The sequence below is a fragment of the Hibiscus syriacus genome, unplaced genomic scaffold (genome assembly GCF_006381635.1).
Source record: "Hibiscus syriacus cultivar Baekdansim isolate YM2019G1 unplaced genomic scaffold, ASM638163v2 tig00008706_pilon, whole genome shotgun sequence".
Taxonomy (NCBI): domain Eukaryota; kingdom Viridiplantae; phylum Streptophyta; class Magnoliopsida; order Malvales; family Malvaceae; genus Hibiscus; species Hibiscus syriacus.
The window spans coordinates 255750-276064 of record NW_024062173.1 but is presented as its reverse complement, the minus strand read 5'-3'; the positions used below and the strand labels follow the sequence as shown (position 1 = coordinate 276064).

Below are 20315 nucleotides of genomic sequence, written 5' to 3'. Positions count from 1 at the left end.
GGAATTCTACATTTCTACTCCATAATTAATGAAAGTGAAACTTATTTATTTTCAAGACAAATTTTATAATTCTTTTTTTAAATTATACAATGTTTATACTACACAGTTCTTCCTTATCTTAACATTAAAAGATATTTTCAGCATATAAATATATTTAGTTCGACGTATTTTATGCAACGCTGGTAATGATGCCAATCGAATTAAGTTTAAGAGGTTAAAGGAAAAATATAAAATATAAAGAAAACATAATAATTGGGAGAAAAAATTGATTTTTTTCAGAATTATGTGCAACGTTGATAACGATAACAATCAAATTAAGTTTAATTGGCTAAAGAAAAATATAAAATATAAAGAAAACATAAGAATTGTGAGAAAAAAATTGATTTTCAAAATTTATATTTAGGCAGGTAATTTTCCCTGAAATTTAGAGTGTTTCTATCCTTTAGTATAAAATGCAAATCCTTTTAAATTTTTTAAATGAAAAAGTTCAATAAAATTTTAATTTTTGCTTCCAAAATCATGACTAAGATGAATCAACAATAGCAAGGAAAGATGATGGCGCCATGGAGACGCATCGTGATCGGGGGAGACGCATCGTGATCGGGGTAGTCACATGGTGATTGGGACGACCTTGAGGAGACGCAGCCATGCGACCTTGAGGGGCGAGGTGTGACGTCGGAAAGTTAATGCGATTTCGTTCTACACTGTAACAATCATTCTATTAGAGCAAATAATCTCTCGTATATATTATTCGAGTAATTAGTTTTCTTCACCGTATTATTAATGTAAAAATTCAGTCCATTTTCTTTCTTTCTTTTATAAATAACAACTCTTGGCGCTAGTCTCAATACGAAACGGCAATTACAAACAACAAGACGATGTCGTTTACATAACTTTAAAAAAAACCGTTAAAAAAAACGGAGTTTTATACGACGACGTATCAGCTTTCCCTTTTCGTGCTGTAAAAGGACACCGTCTCTCGAGGAAAAAAAAAACACGGGCGGTACGCGTACTTCCATTTTTGTGGTACTATTTTTCTGTCGCTCTTTCTCTACTGTGTGGAAACCAGCTTCTCTTTCATCGAATATTTGAAGTACAAGAGGGACGAAGTATACAGTTTTCTATTCGGTAATGGAGATCGGGACCGGTCGGATCGGTTCGTGCTCTAAAGAAGACCAGAAAATTTATCAGGAGTGGTTTAACTTCACTGATTCCGGTACATTTTTATGTTTTACTTTTTGTTTGGAAATTTTAATTGCTTCTGTTTATTTTTTTCTCAATTTTTTTTTTATTTTGGTAGATAATGATGGACGTATTACTGGAAGTGATGCAATAAAATTTTTCGGTATGTCAAATTTATCGCGACCAGATCTCAAGCAGGTTAATCTTTTATTTTCTTCAGTTTGGTTTTGCTAATTTTATTTTGTTTATATTTATTTAAGTTCTACTTAAGCTTAAGTTTATTCTAAAAGTATGCATGGACCATATTATTTCTATTTTCAGTAAATTTAACGAAATCTATATTAGGGGACTTGGAGTTTGGTTACTGTTCTTGCTTCATTTTTGCTTTTTCTAAATGGTTCAGCTTCATAATGAGCAGTATGTTGAATGGATTTGTGCTCTTTTTTTGTTTTGATTGCTTAAAGGTGTGGGCAACTGCGGATTCGAAGAGACAGGGATATCTTGGTTTCAATGAATTTGTCTTTGCTATGCAGGTCAGGAGTTGTAAATTTTCTTTGGATTGTGAGCATATATACTGCCGATTGATTTCTTCAAATCTGACTTGCTGTTATTTTTAATGCTTATCTTGTTTCGCTGGCACAAGAAGGTCGTCAAATATCCTATGACCTAATGAATAGTGATGGTATGTTTAGCTTGTCCCTGTTTATGAATTGCATGCTTCGAATCTTTATGTAGGTTGAAAGCTTTTACAGTTCATTTATTTTTTTGAAAAACTGTTTTTTTTTGTTATTGTTGTTTTGTTGGTACATCTATAGTCTTGTATGGTGAATTAAAAGGTTAAAGCTAATGTAGGACATGCTGATATATTGCAGTTGACTTTGAGGATATTAAACCTCCTGTAATGGAAGGCTTAGATATATTAATCATGGTACGGTGTCTTCTTTCTTTTACCTTCTTAAACTCTATGTTCCTTATGCTTAGCATCAAGAAATTCTTACACTTTTGGTCGGTTTGTGCAGAGAAAGAAACAATCTTCAAAGTTGAGTACCCCTGAAAGCAATGGTACGACTTTCCCATTGTAACCTGTGATGATATTTTGCTCTGATTTCTTTCATATATTAATTTTATTAGTTGGGGCAGTGCAGGTAGTTCTTCAACGGAAACATCGCCTGCATCTCAGTGGTTTTCTTCAAAATCATCAAAGGAGGTTTGTTAACCTTTGTTTCATCATTTTATTATTGATCTTTCTTTGCTCCTGATGCTCTTGTTTATTACCTTCTTCTTTTTTTTTTTTTTTTAATATTGTTGTGTAGGTATAGTAGCTATAAATAAGTCCTTTAATTGAATTGAATGCATATTGGACACTGTATTTTACTTCCAGAACACTTACAATTTTGGAATTTGGTATCTGTAGCGTTAATGATGTTAATACTTAATACGTGTCAAGTTCCAGTAATTGATCCTATTTTTAATGTGTTTTTATTTATTTGCATCCTTAGCACGGGTAAGTAATCCTTTCTTGTGTTTAACAGATATCTTTGTCCTCCGTGACTTCAGTCATAGACGGCTTAAAGAGATTGTACATTCAGAAGCTGAAGCCTTTAGAAGTTGCATATAATTTTAATGATTTTGTATCCCCATTTTTGGTGAGTGAGTTGTATATCTGACTCAATTTAACCATCTTTGAGTTTGTGCTAAAGTTTTATTTTAACAACTCTATTAAGCTAATCTGCTGGTCTGTTTTTTTTGTTTTCTGAAGACAAATAGTGATTTTGACGCCAAACCAATGGTTATGCTTTTGGGTCAATATTCCACCGGGAAAACAACCTTCATTAAACATTTGCTTAAGACTAGTTATCCAGGCAAGTGATCCTCTCTCTTTCTCACACACTGAAAAATCCTTAATTTTGGAGGGTCCCCTCCTTTTCACTCATATATTTTTGTTATCATTTTCAGGAGCTCACATTGGACCTGAACCAACAACTGACAAATTTTTTGTTGTTATGGTAATTCAGAATCTCTGTTCTGTGATAATATCATACATTTAGCATGAACAGATTCAATTACTTGGTGGTTTTAGCATCAATTATGAAAATTGAATTATAATTTTATGTATAATATTTCTTTAGTGCTTTGCTTGTTATTGATAGTTTGATGTTAGTTGTAATTGTAGAATTTTGTTTTGATCTTGTGTGTTATATATGTACTTTCTTTCCCTTTATGCAGTCGGGAACTGATGAAAGAAGTGTTCCAGGGAACACTATTGCTGTCCAGGCAGACATGCCATTCAGTGGCCTCACTCGTTTTGGAACTGCATTTTTGTCAAAGTTTGAGTGTTCTCAAATGCCACACCCTGTGAGTCAACTGTTCCGTTCTAGTTTAGTGTGATGGTAAATTTTCTGCTTATGTAGAATTTAATATGCTCTTTTCATGTCTGAAGCTGTTGAAGCACATAACATTCGTAGATACTCCTGGAGTTTTATCAGGAGAAAAACAACGAACACAACGATCCTATGATTTTACAGGTGTAACATCATGGTTTGCTGCAAAATGCGATCTTATTCTTCTTTTGTTTGATCCTCACAAATTAGATGTAAGTGACGAATTCAAGCGTGTAATATATTCTTTGCGTGGTCACGATGGCAAGATTCGTGTGGTTTTGAACAAGGCAGATCAAGTTGATACTCAACAAGTAAGCAGTATGGCAGCCTTATTTCTGACTACTAATCTTTCCTTTGATGTTTGGATCTTCACGAGCTTATATATTTTCCTTCTACCGTAGTTGATGAGGGTATATGGAGCCTTAATGTGGTCACTCGGGAAAGTCCTTAATACCCCTGAGGTTGTGCGCGTGTATATTGGGTAAGCCGTTCCTGTTTGTCAATCTTTATCGTAAAGAATGAAATGAACGCGTCCCAATGTTTCTTGACCATCTTGGTCTCATCTATTGATGTTTAATATCTCTTCCTTGGCAGTTCATTCAATGACAAGCCAGTAAATGAAGCCGCAACAGGTCCAATCGGGAAAGAATTGTTTGAAAAAGAACAAGAGGACCTTCTTTCTGATCTGAAAGATATTCCGAAGAAGGCCTGTGATCGTCGAGTAAGTTTATTTTTACTATTGTTGTGAAAAAGGTCTTTTTCTCTAACAAGCTGCATGTTGAAGACAGGTTTCCGTACGTTGTTTACCTGCAGATAAATGAGTTTGTGAAACGCGCTAGAGCTGCCAAGATTCATGCTCATATCATTGGTCATCTTAAGAAGGAGATGCCTTCTATGATAGGGAAAGCGAAAACTCAACAGAAACTAATCGATAATTTGGAAACCGAATTTGGAAAAGTATCCTCTCTCTTCTCTCCACTTAATGTGCACGCGCGTGCATGTATCTTGCAAGTTTAAATCGACACTAAATTCTTTCATAATGCATCAGTTGCTTATGCAGAAATCTATTTGCCATACAGGTTCAGAGAGATCATCACGTACCACCAGGGGATTTTCCAAATGTGGATCATTTTAGGGAGGTTTTGACTGGTTACAACTTTGACAAATTTGAGAAACTGAAACCTAAAATGATTCAAGCCGTTGATGACATGTTGGGTTACGACATCCCCGAACTTCTGAAGACATTCAGGAATCCCTATGATTAAAAACCGATATGAATTTCGCGGCGGCGTACAGACCATCACGATCAAAATTGGATTTTTCTCAACAAAAATCTTGATTCTAATTATCAATCTTGAGGCGAATTTGTTGTAAGATTACATCAGTATTAGCTATTAGAGCTGTACCAAAATGAATATTTATCCTTCCGTTATCTAAACCCCTTGGATCCTTTTATTCTGTGCTCGTAGCAGACTGACAATGATTCTGAAATCAAATATTATTTGTAATAGAAGCCGGATCATTTGCAGTCTTATCATCAAGAAATTTCCATTAATTTGAATACTTTGAACAATGAGATTCAAGTTCTATATCCTTAAAGCATAAAAAGCATACAAGTAGTCTAAAAAAAGGGTAAAAAATTACTTCTGTTTCTTATCATGAGGTCTCTTTCCACCAACCCCACCACCATTGATGTTACTGCTGTTGAAATATCAACACCAATATTAAATTAAGTTTATGTTATAGTTAATAAATGTGGTTAACTTTAACTTAAAAATCTAGTAGTTTATTTAATGTTTGTGAATGTTACGTGGTTCTTTGCCTATATAAAAGACACTTTATGTTATCTTTCAAGTACATCATAATAAATCAAGTATCATCTTTCATTTGTTTCTTTCTTCCTCTAATTGTTTTGAGCCTTTGTTGTCCTGTGAGGTGTTCAACAATTAGTATCAGAGTTTTGGTGAGGGTTGTTCGGTTGTTGCTAAAGTAGTGTGGTAGTGTGGTAGTGTGACGGTGCATGTTTAGGAAAGTACTTGAAAAACTTGGTATTTAAGCGATCTGTGTGATCCACACCTCTTTTTCTTGGGGACTTACCTGGTGTATTGTTTACAAACTACTTTCACTGTTTCATTTAATTTTGTGAGAAATCTTTGTCAGCATTATGACTTACATACTGTTAGCCGAATGAGAAAACTTAACAATGACAACTACAATACATAATCAACTTGCATGATGTCATATATGCAAGGACAATACCTATGAAAGATTGTCAATGAAAATGAAGTGGAGCAACCGGATGCAAATGACATACTAAGAAAATGGAAGAAAAAGCAGACAAAGTCATGTTCGCCCTGTAGACAACAGTGGAAGAAGATATGATTGAACACATCCATGATGCCAAAACCCCAAATGAAGCATGGAAAATATTTACATTGTTCTCTAAGAAGAACGATACAAAGCTCCAACTTCTGGAGAGTGAATTGTTATCTATGAAGTAAGACAATATGACGATCAAACAATACTTTCACAAAGTAAAGTTGTTATGCCGAGAGATTTCTGAGTTGAACTCAGCAGCTCCTATTGGTGATACCAAGATAAAATAGATCATTATCTTATGTCGAGTTCAGGAGTTTTGTGACTGCTATACAAGAATGTCAAAATCAACCATCACTTATAGAATTTAAAAATTTGTTAACTAGTCAAGAAGCATTAGCTATACAAATGGGAGGAATCTCGTTGAAAAGAAAAAGAAAAGGCACTCTATGTCAATAGAGGCAAACTAAATTTCAACTAACGTGACAATGATAGTTTCAACTAATTTAAACTAAATTAGGGAGAAGGGAGCTCTTGTAAAGGGGGAGGTTCTAAAAACCATGACAACCATAAAAGATTTGAAGAGAAGTGTTACAACTGTGAGAAGAAATGTTACATGGCAAAAGCTTGTTGGTCGAAGAAAAAATCTGCAAAGAGTAATGTTGTTACTTTCAACAATGAAGAAAAAATATTCAATAAGGTGGAGCTTTGGTCAGAATTATTAAAACCAGAAAGTGCAAAATGGTTGGAGGTCTCAGGTGTCCCCCTTCATTGCTGGAACGGAACAACTCTTAAGAGGGTGGCAAAATTGTGGGGGTCTTTTGAAGCATTTGGAGAAAATTTAAACCGTGTGCATGACTGTGAAAAGGTAACAGTATTGATTTTCAAAGTCAAGCTAAAAGGATTGATGAAGTGATAGAATTAGAAGTTGGAAGCTTCGTCTATGAGATTCGGGTGGTGGAGCTAGGATTCAAGGACATTACATCTGATCCATTAAAAGCTATGAATCGCTTTCAATAACAAGAGCTTAATGCCGGCTTGAAATCAGAAAGTCGGTCGGAACTATCGTCGGAAAATGTTTTACCGGTAGGAGAATATAGCAACTGCTCAGTCGAAGATGAAGCATTATAAGCTGTGTTTGTTGGTAAAGATTGTAATAATAACCAAAACCATGCGGCTGAGGTCGTGGAAAGACAATTAGGGGAGTCAGTTATGTGAGCTCCGGGCTCAAGGACTCCTTGAATGCAGGTGAAAATTAGGTACTTTTGTTGTACGAAAATTTAATATAAAGTTAAAAAAGATTTTATTGAAAATATTAATATTTTTTTAATATTTTCGGTAAAGATTATTTAAAATATTATTTTTTTATCGAAAATATTAATTTTACTACTTAAAATGACAATTTAAGTATTGTCCGATATTAATATTTTTGATAAAAAAATAACATTTTAAGTAACATCTATTAAAAATATTAACAATAATATTTTTTTTTGTCTTATATTAAGCTATTAATCTTATACCTCAGAAAATTACATCGATTTGGGTGAGAAAGAGAAGGGGTCTTTAAATCCAAGAGTAGAGAAAGAGACATTTGTTGCAAATAATAATAATTGGTTTGGCACTGTGCGTGGAGGAGTTAATCCATCAGAAAAATCTAGAAATGATAATGATGTTGAAAATCTTATCATTGGCCCGGACGTTACCCTTGTAAGGGCCTTAGAAGATGTGGGTAATATGGGCTTTAAAGTTGTGGGGGATTCAAGCTCATCTAAACAAAAGGAAAATAAGGGTACTTCGGCCGAAGATGTCGATGAAGGGTTCACTTCAACAACAAATAAGAAGCTTGGAGAGCAAAGAGAGGTCGATTATGTCTTAACTCAAAGCGAAGGAGAAGAAAACGTGGGCTTTTTACCTGACTAGCAAAATTTCAATTACAAATTGAGAACTAAGAAATCCAAGAAATACGGGTCTTTGCTGGATATTCAGGACAAGGCAATTTCTACTGTCGAGAAAAAGAAAAGAGATCGAGGATAGATCTCCACTAGCTTTTGGCGTGGGATTATGGCATTTTCTGCTGTAAGAGTTTTAAATTGTGCAATCTGTGATATTCCATTTGAAGTTTATTCTAATATGCTGAGAGTTCTTTGAAGGAGCTAGGTGGCAGCTTCGTAATGGTCGTATGGGTTAATTAGCATTTACGGTTAATGGCAAGTTGTCTAAGCCAAAGGTTGTCGTGGGTTTTGGTTCTTTGCTAGTCGTTCTTCTGGGTGGTTCTTGGTTTTGTCTCTGATGTAGTTCGATATTAGCTACTTGGTTGTGTTTTCTGTTGATTTGATCTTTGCGTGCCGCTGAATCTTTTTTCCATCGATGTTTTGCTCGAGTCTTGGCCAAGGGGTTGGAGTTGTTTGCTAAGGTGACTACTTTTGTGCTATTGGTTGTGGGCGTTTCGTCTCGGGTCTGTTATCGCCTTGGTTGTCCCAGGAGGTTTTGGTTCTTCGGTGAAGTTGATGGTGTCGCTCAATCAAGCCTGGACTTACAATGTGCTGTTCCATTTGTTTCTTTTTTTTTTCTCTAATTGTTTTCAGCCTTTGTTGGCCTATGAGGTGTTCAACTGCTGACTCTGTTTCTTCCATGATCATGATCACCTTCAACCTTCAAAATGAAGGTTTTCATTTTGAATAAACTATTTTGTCAATCGAGTCCTTTTTCTCTGATGAAACACAAGCACGACAATTATAATAATAGTATGTCTAGTTTTGCAACAATGAACAAGTGCTTCTTATTTTTGGTTTTTAATGATTATCGGAACACGACAAGGGCTGTTTTGACGAGATAGTCGGCAATAATGAAATTCGTCTTCTCCGACGGGTGAAACGCGTCCCAGAATATGTATTTATTGGCATCCGAACATGTAAGCGGGTTCCTTCTATCACACAGGTAACTCATCTCGAAGTATCCAGTCCCACAGCATGCTTTTTCTGCATTCTCGAATCCTGTTATAATTGTAAAAAATTTCGTCAGTTATGACCAAATATGTTGAAAACGCATGTTTTAATGCATGTGTGCTCACACCAGGGCACATGCAGGTCGGAAATGCATTTCGAACGCTCGACCGTGAGGCCTACAATGGCTTACCGAACCGAGTCGGATTATGAATCATTTCTAAGACTTTGTCGTAGGTGTTCAGCGTCACAATTTGGATTCCACCGAGTTCCTGATTCATCTCTGTGATGGTCCCCTGTAACTTCACATTGAAATCTTTAGCCACGTTGTTATACTCTTCGATGCATGCGCTTCCGTGGATGATGTTCGTCGTTCTTTCCAACGGTAAACATCCTATTGGAGCAAGGCCGGTTATTGCTACCTTCCGAGCTCCCAACTTGTAAAGCTCCCTGATGAAATTGCTGGCGATTCCTATCAGGAAATCCTTGTATTTATCGACCGAATACTGCGATGATCGGGTCGGTAAAATGTAGTAGTTCTCTAGGAAGTCATTGGTTCCTATGCTTAAAAGGTGCAACGATTCACTCAAAAGGTGACTAGCTTTGTCATTGCCTAGGTACCCTCTTAGCTTGCTCTGATATTCTCTGTAGTACTCCATTTCCTTCCAAAATGGTATCACTGACTGCAAAATCAAGGCCAAGAAAATGAGACTTAAATTTTCGGTAAGATGGTGTAACTATCAGTGAGCCGTTGCTTGACTTACCAAGATATCGGAGGTAGCATTGTCGTAACCGGTTCCAGCGGAAGCGAACGAGACCCCGGTAGCGAAATCTCGTATGTCATACTTGGGATCCAAGTAAGCAGGTATGGCCGGCTTGATCCCGAAGGCTTCCGAAATGAAGTCCGTGGCAATCCTACCATTGGAGAAACGTCCGGTCGGCTGACCACCAAAGTAATCCCGACCGTAGGGTGCGAAATTGCTCTTCAAGACGGTGGATATCTGATTGTTGTTCCCCGGATCAACCGTCGAATCTCCGAACACGATAACTGCAGGCACCATTGCACTTGTTGTTGGCATTTCCACAAGGAGATAAGCAAAAACCAACAACAAAACAGCCTTGATTGCCATATTAAGCTTTCATTCCAAAATTTGCAGGTTTCTGTATATAAAAACCAAAAGTTGGTGAAGAACCAGAGAAAATTAATGAAACAGATGGAGTTTGTTGAGACTTTTAAATTATTGTTTAAGGTAGGTGACAGAAGCATGGTTCTCACGATAAATGATGTTTTCCATTTGTCTGCGATCAACTAATTTTTGGGGCAAATCCCCACTCAATATTTGTATCAATGACGATGACTCGTATTTACTTATGAACATGTAAATGAGAGGTTGTGCCGACATGTAATAAGGACCAACTTTCGTGTGGCTTTAAGCATTTTTCCATGGCTAGAAAGTAAGCATGCAACACGTATCAAACGTGGTGCACCATTTTTTCGTTTAACTTTTCGTTTGACCAACTCATTTTACATACACGTAATGCTTCGAGAAAGAAAAGATCGGAGTTGCTCGCATGAACAAATTTATGACGATTGACATAGAAATATGAAATCAAGGAGAGAGAGTCAATATTGGAGGTTTCCGTCGGCCGAAAGGGCGGCTGCTGCTTTAATTGCTGCAAAACGAGGATCCCATTTGTTGCAGTGAAGGGTTCGAGTATAGCGGGAAATGGAATCGTACACAAATGATCACTGTAGAAAAAGAAATATGTTTTGCGTGACAAAACAGCATTAGGTCAGTTGGGTTAACGTACTCCATCGACATTTCGTCATCCCAAATAGTTAGTTTTAAAATATCAGTAGAAAAAGAATATAAATTTATTCAAATATCAATGACCGCTACCTTCGTTTTTCTAATCCCTGTTGTATTGGAAGTTCTAATGAAGCCGAATTGCGAGTTCCCAACTTTCTACTTTGTAACTCTTGTCAATGTTTAGTCTCTGTGCATCATATTAAAATGGTTACAAACCAGCTAGAAATGTTTTGCTTTAAGGTATTTTAGAAAGTTTCGAGACGAAAACTTCGATCCTACCAACGAACCATTCGATTCGAACATGCACAATGCAGCATTCCAAGTACCTGAAAATTCTAAGCCTCCCGGCACAACCGCTCATGTGTTTAAGGCATTGTTTTCTAATCCATTTCAATCGAACTGTTCCATTTGCATGTCGTCTTTTATAATAGATTCGAATCCGAATCCGGGTGAAGCATATGGTAAATAACCAAGAGGATTATGAAAGTACAATCACCATTTACCAGCTCGAATTTTCTTTCGTTTAACTACAGAGTTCTGTTTGAACAGCCCAAGTGGTATTGTCTCCCATCTTTTATTACAGGCAGGATACATGTTATGCCACATGATCGAGTTATCCAATCAGCTGAGGTCGGAGTTACTCGAGCGTTGGATAATGATGCAGCAGAGAATAACGCAACAAACAAAGGCTCTACTGCTTGATGATAAGCTAGGTTGGCAAATTTTCACGAACTTTGCCTATGTGATTAGAATCATATACATAATGAGGTTTTCACTTTTCATGTTAAGATCCATCTTTGAATGACATAATAATCTTCTTGTTTCAATACTCAATAAGAGATGTCACAAGAGGGCTAAGTTTTTAGGTAATATTGTTAGCATAATCCACATGGTTTCTATTCTGTGTATGATAACTGCAATGACAGTTTGATAAGGTGCAAACTCGAATATATACGGTTACTATTACTACTGCAATATTCGATCGAGCATATATATGTACCAACAACTATTACTACTACACTATATGATCCATTATTACCATGGAGTGACCAAATTAGTGGATTCTTTTGAGCACATCAACCATGTTCCCTTTTAACTACTTACACATCAACCGACAGCCCAAAATCCCATCGAGCTTGTGCTTGTTGCCTTTTCCCGACCGACACTCTTGCCTACAGAATTGCGGCTGCCATCATGGCCTTTCAAACACAAACCAAGTCCAAATTACTCATGTTCGGATACTACAAGAAAGAGCAGGAAAATCTTGTTTTTATCCAGGCTTCAACTTTGAGCAAGATGATGTACACAATTTCAACAACTCGACCATTTCTTTAAACATACGAATCAACTATGGTGCAAGCCATCATCGAATAACCCTGAACTTCCTAACGTTTAACAATGTCCTTCCGGAAACCATGATAGGCCACCTGTTACAGTCAAAGGGTTATATTGCACCTATTTTTAACTTACAAATGCAGTAAGATAGCTTAAACAGAACTTATAGGTGTTACTTGAGTTTCTTTCTTTAAAAGAGCATTCATTTTTAACTCGATATCGGTCTTAGAAGACAACCAGTCTGTGGATTGCTCGGCCTTTTTACGCTCTTCCTCTAACACGGCAACCTGCAAAAATGAGAATCAACAACCATTTTTATGATAATTAAAACACTATTTTTTTCTGTAAAAATAAAGGAAACAATATTCAAGCAAAATAAACTAAAGGAAAGAAAGCCCATTTTTAACTATATAAAATATATTGGAAATTCAGTGTTATTCTTGATTTATTGAATACATGACAATCTGGGTAAACAGGTGTTAATGGTTTAGCTCCAGATTAGTCAAGATTATGAGAGTGAAATTAACAGTGACCAAAAAACCTAAGCTAGAAGCCTAAAACGACCAGAAAAAGGACACATACGTATAATTGTACGTACATACATAAAGGTTACATACGTATATTTAGAGACTTACCGGGGTATAGCGGAACTTGCGCTTTGGGGGCTGCTCATCGTCCTCGCCGTCGACGGAAGACCCGGAATTAGCTAAGGAAAGTGGGGTCCACCTACAGAGCAGGACGCTGGAAGCGGCGGAACCTTGCCCACCGGACTGGGAGTGTTTAGCGGTGGATGAAGGCGACAAGTGAACCCACTTCTTCTTCCACTTCCTCACCGGACCATTGAACACCGCCGTCGAACCACCGTAACGAGCAGAAGCTCGACCAAGCCTGGTGGAGCCCACTCCTTCCATCTCGAGATTCCAAGTCTCGAGATAAGAGTATCAGGTTGCTGTAACCCACAGGGGAGATGAAAAGCAGAGATTTTTTTTGAGAGTGAAAGCGGAAGTGTCGAATCCGTTTTGTACGGTTGTAGGTGTTCGGGTTCGTTTTCTGTATTTAAAAACAGACAAGGCACAAGAGAATTTAGACAATTAATCAAACTTTGAACCAGAACGGCGTCGGTTTAGTTCGGTCGTTTTTCCCTTTTCGTACTTGTGATTAGGTGGTAATAATTAAGCATTAATAAGGTGTTACAAGAATAAAAAGGGGTTTAAAAATTTAAGGGTAAAACTACGATGGAGGTCACTTTTATTTTCGCTGTTTTAATTTAATCACTGAAATTAAAAACAATTATATTCTAATCACTTACATTATTGATATATTACATATTTGTCACCGAACTGTCAACTCTCGTTATATCGATGACATGACATGTTAATAAAAAAAATTGATTTTACTTTTAAATTTTAGTTTTAGACAACATATAGATTTAATTTTTGAATTTTCTCACTCTTTTAATTTATACTATCATTGTTCTCGGTCGAGTTGCTCCAATCACCTGATGATGAAATCGGACAAAACTCTCTCTTCCAAGATGGTTTTGCATGAGTTCTTGTGGATGGATATGGTAATATGAACATGATAGATGTCAAGGCCATACCCAAGACAGATTTTCAAAACGGCAACGTTTTCCCCTTCAGTTTTCTTTATATGTGAAGAGTATAGGTAATTTCTTGAACAATTTTTATATTGTTTTGTTCTTTAAGGTCATTTGGTTCAAGATAGTCTTGTTTACAATTTCTTGATATCAGGTTTTGTTTCCATACCTCAAACTTTTATGGTGATAGCTGTTTGCTTTGTTAGATTCATTTTCAATGCTGAAATATGTTTCTATTTGGGTTTTCTATGTAGCGTTCATCCGAGGAGCTCGCGAACGAGCCGCAGAACTCGATCGCTGAATTCAAACGACACAAGCAAGAAAACGAACAAACATTTTTCGAAACATTGAGTTTTCTGAAGTACTGAGTTTGCTAAGGTACCCATGTTCTTGTCTTTCTGATCATAAACATGAATGTATCTTCCTACTCATTGGTGCCATAAGACAAAGTTCACTAGCTGTGAAACTTTACCTAGTCGAAGAACGAGGGATCATGCAAGAGACCTCTGTAGACTGTAACCGAGTCTAATCCTCACCGGAAAGAGACAAAGTGTTGCAATATTCTCCTTCATGAGCGAGAAATATCGATCGGATACCTTCAAAGTGTATTCGAATAAACTTCAATCTTGTCCTATCACTCTCTCCTGCAGTATCTGTCCTAGTTTCGTATATAGTACTAGCTGCTCTTCCAAAGAAAGGCTACTTAATACCTGGCGCGGAAGGAAAAGAACAAACATAAGATCATACTCGATTCACGTCTGAAAAGAAAATGAGAACGTTATACGTGGCTACCTCGCTTAGAATCGTCTCAACCGTATAATCTTGGGGAACGACAAACGATTGATGATAGATATATGCAAAAACAGCCATTACCATCTGGAAAGTACCGAATAAAATCGTATTTAAAAACAAAATAAAGATACTCGGATTGAGCTCTTAACTCGACGTCCAAGAAATAAGAAACAAACTAGTCACGGACAATAGGGAAATGAATTCAAATATGCTAATCGATATACAGAAGATTAGGATGCCATCATGTTTTAGGAATCAAGTCATAGAACTATAGCAGCTTACCTGGCAGTCCATTCGGTCGGTAAGTCCGCCATGTCCGGGTATACTATCACCAAAATCCTGTGTCACCCGAGTAAAGGTTGATCGATGAGGTCAGAAGGGGCACGACAGAGTTAAACAGTTTTACAATTTATACAGCACATTAGTGAATAAAATGGTCACCTTAATCTTAAAAGCTCTCTTGAAACCACTAGCGAAAAAGCCTCCGAATGGTGCAATAACTGATGCAAATAAGCCCAGCAATAAAGCAATTGAACTGGCAAGATTGCTATCTTGGTCCACGGCAACTGCAACATATTACTGAAAGTAAATTACTGAGCTGATCATATTTTGTTAACAGATTAACACATAAATAATTGCAATATCACTAGGCAACTAACTGCATTCACTGTCCACAAGCTCGGGGATCACTAGTCCATTTTGTTCTCTTACATGCAAACCATTAGGTACAATGTTGCTAGTGCCGTATTGTGACTATCAAGACAACATCCCATTGTCAAGGAAAATTTATGGATGACGGTCAATCATACGTGAAAGAAATTTTTTTCATCTAATCCGACAGTTCATGCTCGTGTTTTTAGTTGCCTCACTCACCCATGGCAACAAGGAATAATACTCTGGCTTAAAAAGAGGACCAGGATCGCAGTGAAGCCAACCAGTTGATAAATCCTGCATGCATTTCAGTGATATAAACATTATCAGAACGGTAAAACATTTTTTTCATTTAAAGATAAATGCATTCCATTATGTGTTACCTTCCTTGGACACGTCAGCCACAGAAAACTGCCATAGATATTTGCAAGCTGCATGAAAGAAAGTGAAGAGATTAAGTCGCAACTATATCAACAATATATCGCGACGGAACCTAAGTTTGTTGAGAGATTCAATCCGGTTCCCATTGATAAAGTAGATGTTCACAACAATTATTGCAAGTTTTGTTTTCAACAATAATCAGATAACCCGTTAACCCCCAGATGATCAAAAGCACTTTGGGATTAGACTCAATTGACAGATTTGTAAACACCTATTTCACATGCACATGCTGACGTATCGTTTTCACCATTAAAGGCTTATACCTCAAGAATAAATCTAACATCAACTAAACAAAAACGAACCATGAATCAGGAATCTTTATCTTTTTCTTCTTCCCAAAAAAAGAAAGTTGAAGATTATGTCATACTGGCATCATAAAATTTCTTACCAAAAATGCTGAAATGGTAGTTGCAACTGATGCACCGAGGAAACCCTCCCATGTTTTCTTAGGAGATAACTTGATCAAAGGAGTTTTCCCGAAGAAAAAACCAAAGAAATATGCTGCAACATCATTGACAGCAATTAGGGATGCTGGGAGAAGGAACCTGCATAAAAGAAAAAAAATCAATTAATCGGCAATAAATGGTCTGTATTATTTATGGAAGTACAAATAAAATCAAAGAAGCAACTAAGAAAGCTAAATTCGTTTGCAAGTTACCAGAAGATGCTTTCAAAAATGTTGGCCACGGTAAATGCAGACTGAGTGAAAACAACAATGAGTATCATGTGTGTCCATGCAAACTGCCCAAATTGATACTTGTACATCTTCTTTAGTGTAAGAATGAAGCACATGACACCTGAATCCGAAAAAAATTGAGACCCTTTCATCCAGAATGGAATATAAGTTCAAAGCTCGATAAGGTAATTGCGGAAATGAATATAACAAGGGAATGCAGAGAATGTATGTCGTGCTTCTTTCAAAATCAAAACAAAAACAAACCTGCTATGTATAAGAAATAACAAATAACCATCTGATACTTGATGAGCCTACTCACAAGCCTATAGAAGATTTTATCTGAAGTTACTGTATTCACGATCCGGTGACTGAGAATGCGACCGTATACGAAGAGAATAGCCGTAAAGTAAAAGTGCCTGCAAGGCCATAAAATGCCACCAGATATCAGTCTTTTTAGGCACTTACTACAAAATGAAACTTGCATTGTGATTGTTCATACCAGTTCAAGAGCCTAAACCCTGGCAGGCATTTATCTTCATGAGCTTTTCTGAGTAGATTGAAGAGCTCCCTTGCCATGAATATTTGGATAGTAACAACCATGGCCAAGATATAAAGATGACCCATATAGATAACCAAGAGGAAGAGCCCCAACATCCATATAGACGAGCATGCTCGAACCCACATTGACCGGTATTTGTTGAGATCTTTTGCAAGTAAAGGATGTCCGTTTGTTTTGCTTGTATCAGCAGGAAACTGCTTCCAAAGAACAACGTCACGGTACTTTCATCACTCGAGGAGAAATTGAAAGAAAAAGGGACCTTAACACTTATAAAGCACGAATGGCACATTACAATGCATCTCTAATTCTAACCATGTCTCGAAATTCATGATGAACATAGGCACACAACATAGTCGAAATTAAGTGAAAAGAACAATCCTTGCAAAAAATATTGAACCAACCTCCAGGATAATCTGATGAAAACTCATTGCCACCGAACAAATTACCGACAAAATCGAAGTATCAAACGATTAACTGAAACATAAAGCTTGAAATTTATCTCTTTCATTCATTGATAAGAGAGTCCATATGACAAACATCTAGAAACATACATAAACAAGCCTAAGCACCAAAAATAGACAGACATAACAAGAATGAGGCATATACGAACCTCATTGGACCGCCTCCGGTGCCAAGCTCGAGCACTAGTAGGTGTATTTGGTGCACTGTTATCCTTTTGCATCGTTCTTCTTATTTTTATATTGACACAATATAAACAGACCCCTGCTTACCAATCAGACATTTCCTTGGATTAAAGCAAAGAAATGGTGTCAAGCAAACAAATGAAATAAACTCAGAATTCAGAAACTATGGAATCTAATGAATTGTTCTTTCTTATATTATGTTAAATTATGTTATTATGAGATGAATGAACACACATTGATGGATTCACGATCAAGTAAGAGTAGATATCATTTTAAATATAGTTGAATATATTAAGGGGAAAAAATAAATTTTTTTGCATAATCGTTTTATTGAAAAAAGAGTATTAAAAATTTTGTACTTCCATTTTTTAATTTCTAAATTCGTCATTGGTAGATATGTACTCACCCTAAAATATCTGAATATTCTTTAGGTAATTATTTATTTTATTAATTGTGTTCATCTTGAAATTTTATTTTTACGCATTTTGATATTTAAATTTTCTTCGAGTAATTATATATTTTATTGATCTTGGCCATCCTGAATTCTTTTTGTATCCACTCTTTCAACAATTTTACGTGGTTAATATGTATATGTATGTATCCACTCTTAAAAATATTTTTGAATTCGTTACTGAGCATACAACATAAAAAATTCAAAATATAATTAAAATACAAAATTTGACAAAAATTTATATGGAAAAGGTTGATGGTGGTGCTGTAAAGTAATTATATTATCATAAATATGATATTAGGAAGTATTTCATGGTATAGTTTTTGGAATGTTAAATCATGAAGATATTTTTAAATTTGAGTGGACGTACATAAAGACAAAAGCCATGTGAGGGATTTGGGCGGTGAAATGAACCGGGAAAGAAAAAGGAATTGGCCAAGTGGTCTCTCTCTCTTATCATAGTTTCCGACAAAACATGATTATTAGTGAAAATAAATATATATTAAGAATAATTTTGAGTCAATCGACGTGTTGAAATATCCAAAAACATTAGTCAAAATTCATTTGCCTTTTTGTATAACTTATGGGATTTTCTAAGTCCAACTCATAAAGCACCACCTAATTGATTAATCTTTTAAATCTATGAAGTGCACACATTTTTTATAGGGCAAATTACACCATTCCTCACCTTCTTCTCTTATTTTTCTCACCCAACTTTCAATTTTTCTATTTTGCTCACTCAACTTTACAGACTGAATCATTTTACTCGTTATGCCGTTAACTTTTTAGTGGTGTTATGACATGGCACATGAATCAAAACTACGTCGTGTTGAAAAACTCAAATATACTCTAAAACGATGTCGTTTTGGTGAGTAAAATATGAGAGAGAGTAAAGTTTAATGACTCATGGTGTAATTTACATCTTTTGCTTTTTCTCTCTACCGGCCACTATATCATTTTCATTCCAACCACCGTTGACCGCCATAGATGGTGCTCGTTTGCTCCCAAAATGGGATGGGTCAGTTCGTCTCGATCCATTGAGTCCGAATCTGGTGGTTGTTTCACCGGAAAATGTCCCAAAACCCGTGAATTTGGACTGAAACGTTTTTTTTTCCATCACTTTCAATCTCAAATTCGTGGACTTCGGATCAACTTTTGACAAAATGGAGGTTGGATTTGAACTCACGACGTCGAGACGAAACGGCCCATCCTATTTCGGGACCAAACGACCACCATCTACGGTGGCTGACGGTCACTTTCTATTTTTATTTTATTTTTTTAATTATTTTATATTAAATAATAAAAAAAATCCACATCATCAATTGTTAGAGAGAAAACGGGAGAGTGAACAAAATGATTCAATTTGTAAAATTCAGTGAGCAAAATAGAAAAATTGAAAGTTGAGTGAGGAAAATAGGATATAGAATATAGTTTAGTGAGGAACGGTGTAATTTACCCTTTTATATTATAAAATTTTATTGAGACTATAATTATTCTCCCACTTTTATTTTGCTCTTTTTGTATTTCTTTCTATTCTATATTATCCCATGCAGATGCTCGAACTTATTTAGTTAAAATAAGGTATTTAAATATAGTGGAGGATTCAGAAATATCTTTCAGGATAAAAACATATATTAACGACATAAAACTTTTAAATAAAAAGTACAAATAAAATTTTAGAGTAGAACCGTCCGTAACTAATCCAAGAAAACTTGCCAACCCTCACCAAGCTATGGCTCTGCCAATGATCTAAAACATATGCAAAGGCCGAGATTAGAAAATTATAATAAATGACGTACCTAAAAAATGATATAATAAAAAAAGAATAATAATAAAATTACCTTAATGTTTGCACAAATGATTATTCTTTCTCCTATGTTTTTTCTGGAACATTTTAGCCTCTGACGTTTTATTTTGGAGCAAAACACCTTTTAGGTGGATGAAAATCATTAGTTGACTGACGATCAATGCTTCTTATTGATGTGATAGATCTACGTGTGATGTTACATCATTAAAAAATATCTTTAAACTATTTTTAAATATATTTTTATAAGTGTATATGTAATTAATTATAATTATAGTTTACTCTACAAATATTTTTTTTTTATAGAAGTGGCATCACATTTGAACTTGCCAAGTCCTTATGAAACATTGACAATTAGTCAATTAATAATTTTTATCCAATCAGACTACGTTCTACTTAGGGATGGCAACTCAACCCGAATCCGACGGGTTTCGACCCGACCCGACCCGATCGGGTCGGATTTAAAAAAAAAAAATCGGGTTCGGGTCGGGTCGGGTTTAGGGTAAAAAAAATCCGACCCGACCAGACCCGAAAAATATATATAATTTTATCTTATATATTTAGGGATAATTACAATAATATCCCTCCATATATAATTTTTTTCAATTAAGTCACTGTTTTCATTGAATTAATTTTTTTTATTATTATTTCGGGTCGGGTCGGGTTTCTAAGTCATATATTCGGGTCAGGTCGGGTCGGGTGAAACATTAATTTTGTCGGGTCGGGTGAAACA

The 20315-nt window shown here is 35.9% G+C and overlaps 3 protein-coding genes and 1 pseudogene across 3 annotated transcripts; 1 reads left to right on the top strand and 3 right to left on the bottom strand.

Annotated features, from left to right (window-relative positions):
• Positions 1–1014: 1014 nt before the first annotated feature.
• Positions 1015–4837, top strand: LOC120202425 (EH domain-containing protein 1-like). Its single transcript, XM_039202846.1, has 16 exons — positions 1015–1216; positions 1301–1380; positions 1647–1715; positions 1807–1864; positions 2055–2110; positions 2202–2244; positions 2328–2389; positions 2715–2828; positions 2942–3044; positions 3139–3188; positions 3409–3537; positions 3623–3874; positions 3965–4044; positions 4158–4284; positions 4377–4520; positions 4643–4837. Exons 1-16 carry the CDS (start codon positions 1132–1134, stop codon positions 4826–4828), a joined length of 1638 nt encoding a protein of 545 aa, XP_039058777.1. The 5' UTR covers positions 1015–1131; the 3' UTR covers positions 4829–4837.
• Positions 4838–8609: 3772 nt separating this feature from the next.
• LOC120202388 (GDSL esterase/lipase At4g26790-like) lies at positions 8610–9951 on the bottom strand. The gene is made up of 3 exons (XM_039202818.1): positions 9586–9951; positions 9015–9504; positions 8610–8872 (listed from the first exon to the last, which is right to left on the bottom strand). The coding sequence occupies exons 1-3, from the start codon at positions 9949–9951 to the stop codon at positions 8679–8681; spliced, it is 1050 nt and encodes a 349-aa protein (XP_039058749.1). The 3' UTR covers positions 8610–8678.
• A 1502-nt stretch (positions 9952–11453) lies between these two features.
• On the bottom strand, positions 11454–13013 carry LOC120202399. The gene is made up of 3 exons (XM_039202826.1): positions 12603–13013; positions 12144–12254; positions 11454–12059 (listed from the first exon to the last, which is right to left on the bottom strand). The coding sequence occupies exons 1-3, from the start codon at positions 12876–12878 to the stop codon at positions 12018–12020; spliced, it is 429 nt and encodes a 142-aa protein (XP_039058757.1). The 5' UTR covers positions 12879–13013; the 3' UTR covers positions 11454–12017.
• Positions 13014–14086: 1073 nt separating this feature from the next.
• Positions 14087–17398, bottom strand: LOC120202424 (annotated as a pseudogene).
• Between the last annotated feature and the right edge of the window lie 2917 nt (positions 17399–20315).

Coding starts and splice junctions, on each gene's coding strand:
- LOC120202425 (XM_039202846.1), top strand. CDS start 1,132: ATGGAGATCGGGACCGGTCGGATCGGTTCGTGCTCTAAAGAAGACCAG. Junction 3,538..3,622: donor GTTCTCAAATGCCACACCCT/GTGAGTCAACTG, acceptor TCATGTCTGAAG/CTGTTGAAGCACATAACATT. Junction 4,045..4,157: donor GTTGTGCGCGTGTATATTGG/GTAAGCCGTTCC, acceptor CTTCCTTGGCAG/TTCATTCAATGACAAGCCAG.
- LOC120202388 (XM_039202818.1), bottom strand. CDS start 9,951: ATGGCAATCAAGGCTGTTTTGTTGTTGGTTTTTGCTTATCTCCTTGTG. Junction 9,505..9,585: donor ATGCTACCTCCGATATCTTG/GTAAGTCAAGCA, acceptor TTGATTTTGCAG/TCAGTGATACCATTTTGGAA. Junction 8,873..9,014: donor TCATAATCCGACTCGGTTCG/GTAAGCCATTGT, acceptor CAATTATAACAG/GATTCGAGAATGCAGAAAAA.
- LOC120202399 (XM_039202826.1), bottom strand. CDS start 12,878: ATGGAAGGAGTGGGCTCCACCAGGCTTGGTCGAGCTTCTGCTCGTTAC. Junction 12,255..12,602: donor GCAAGTTCCGCTATACCCCG/GTAAGTCTCTAA, acceptor TCATTTTTGCAG/GTTGCCGTGTTAGAGGAAGA. Junction 12,060..12,143: donor TTTTAAAGAAAGAAACTCAA/GTAACACCTATA, acceptor TGACTGTAACAG/GTGGCCTATCATGGTTTCCG.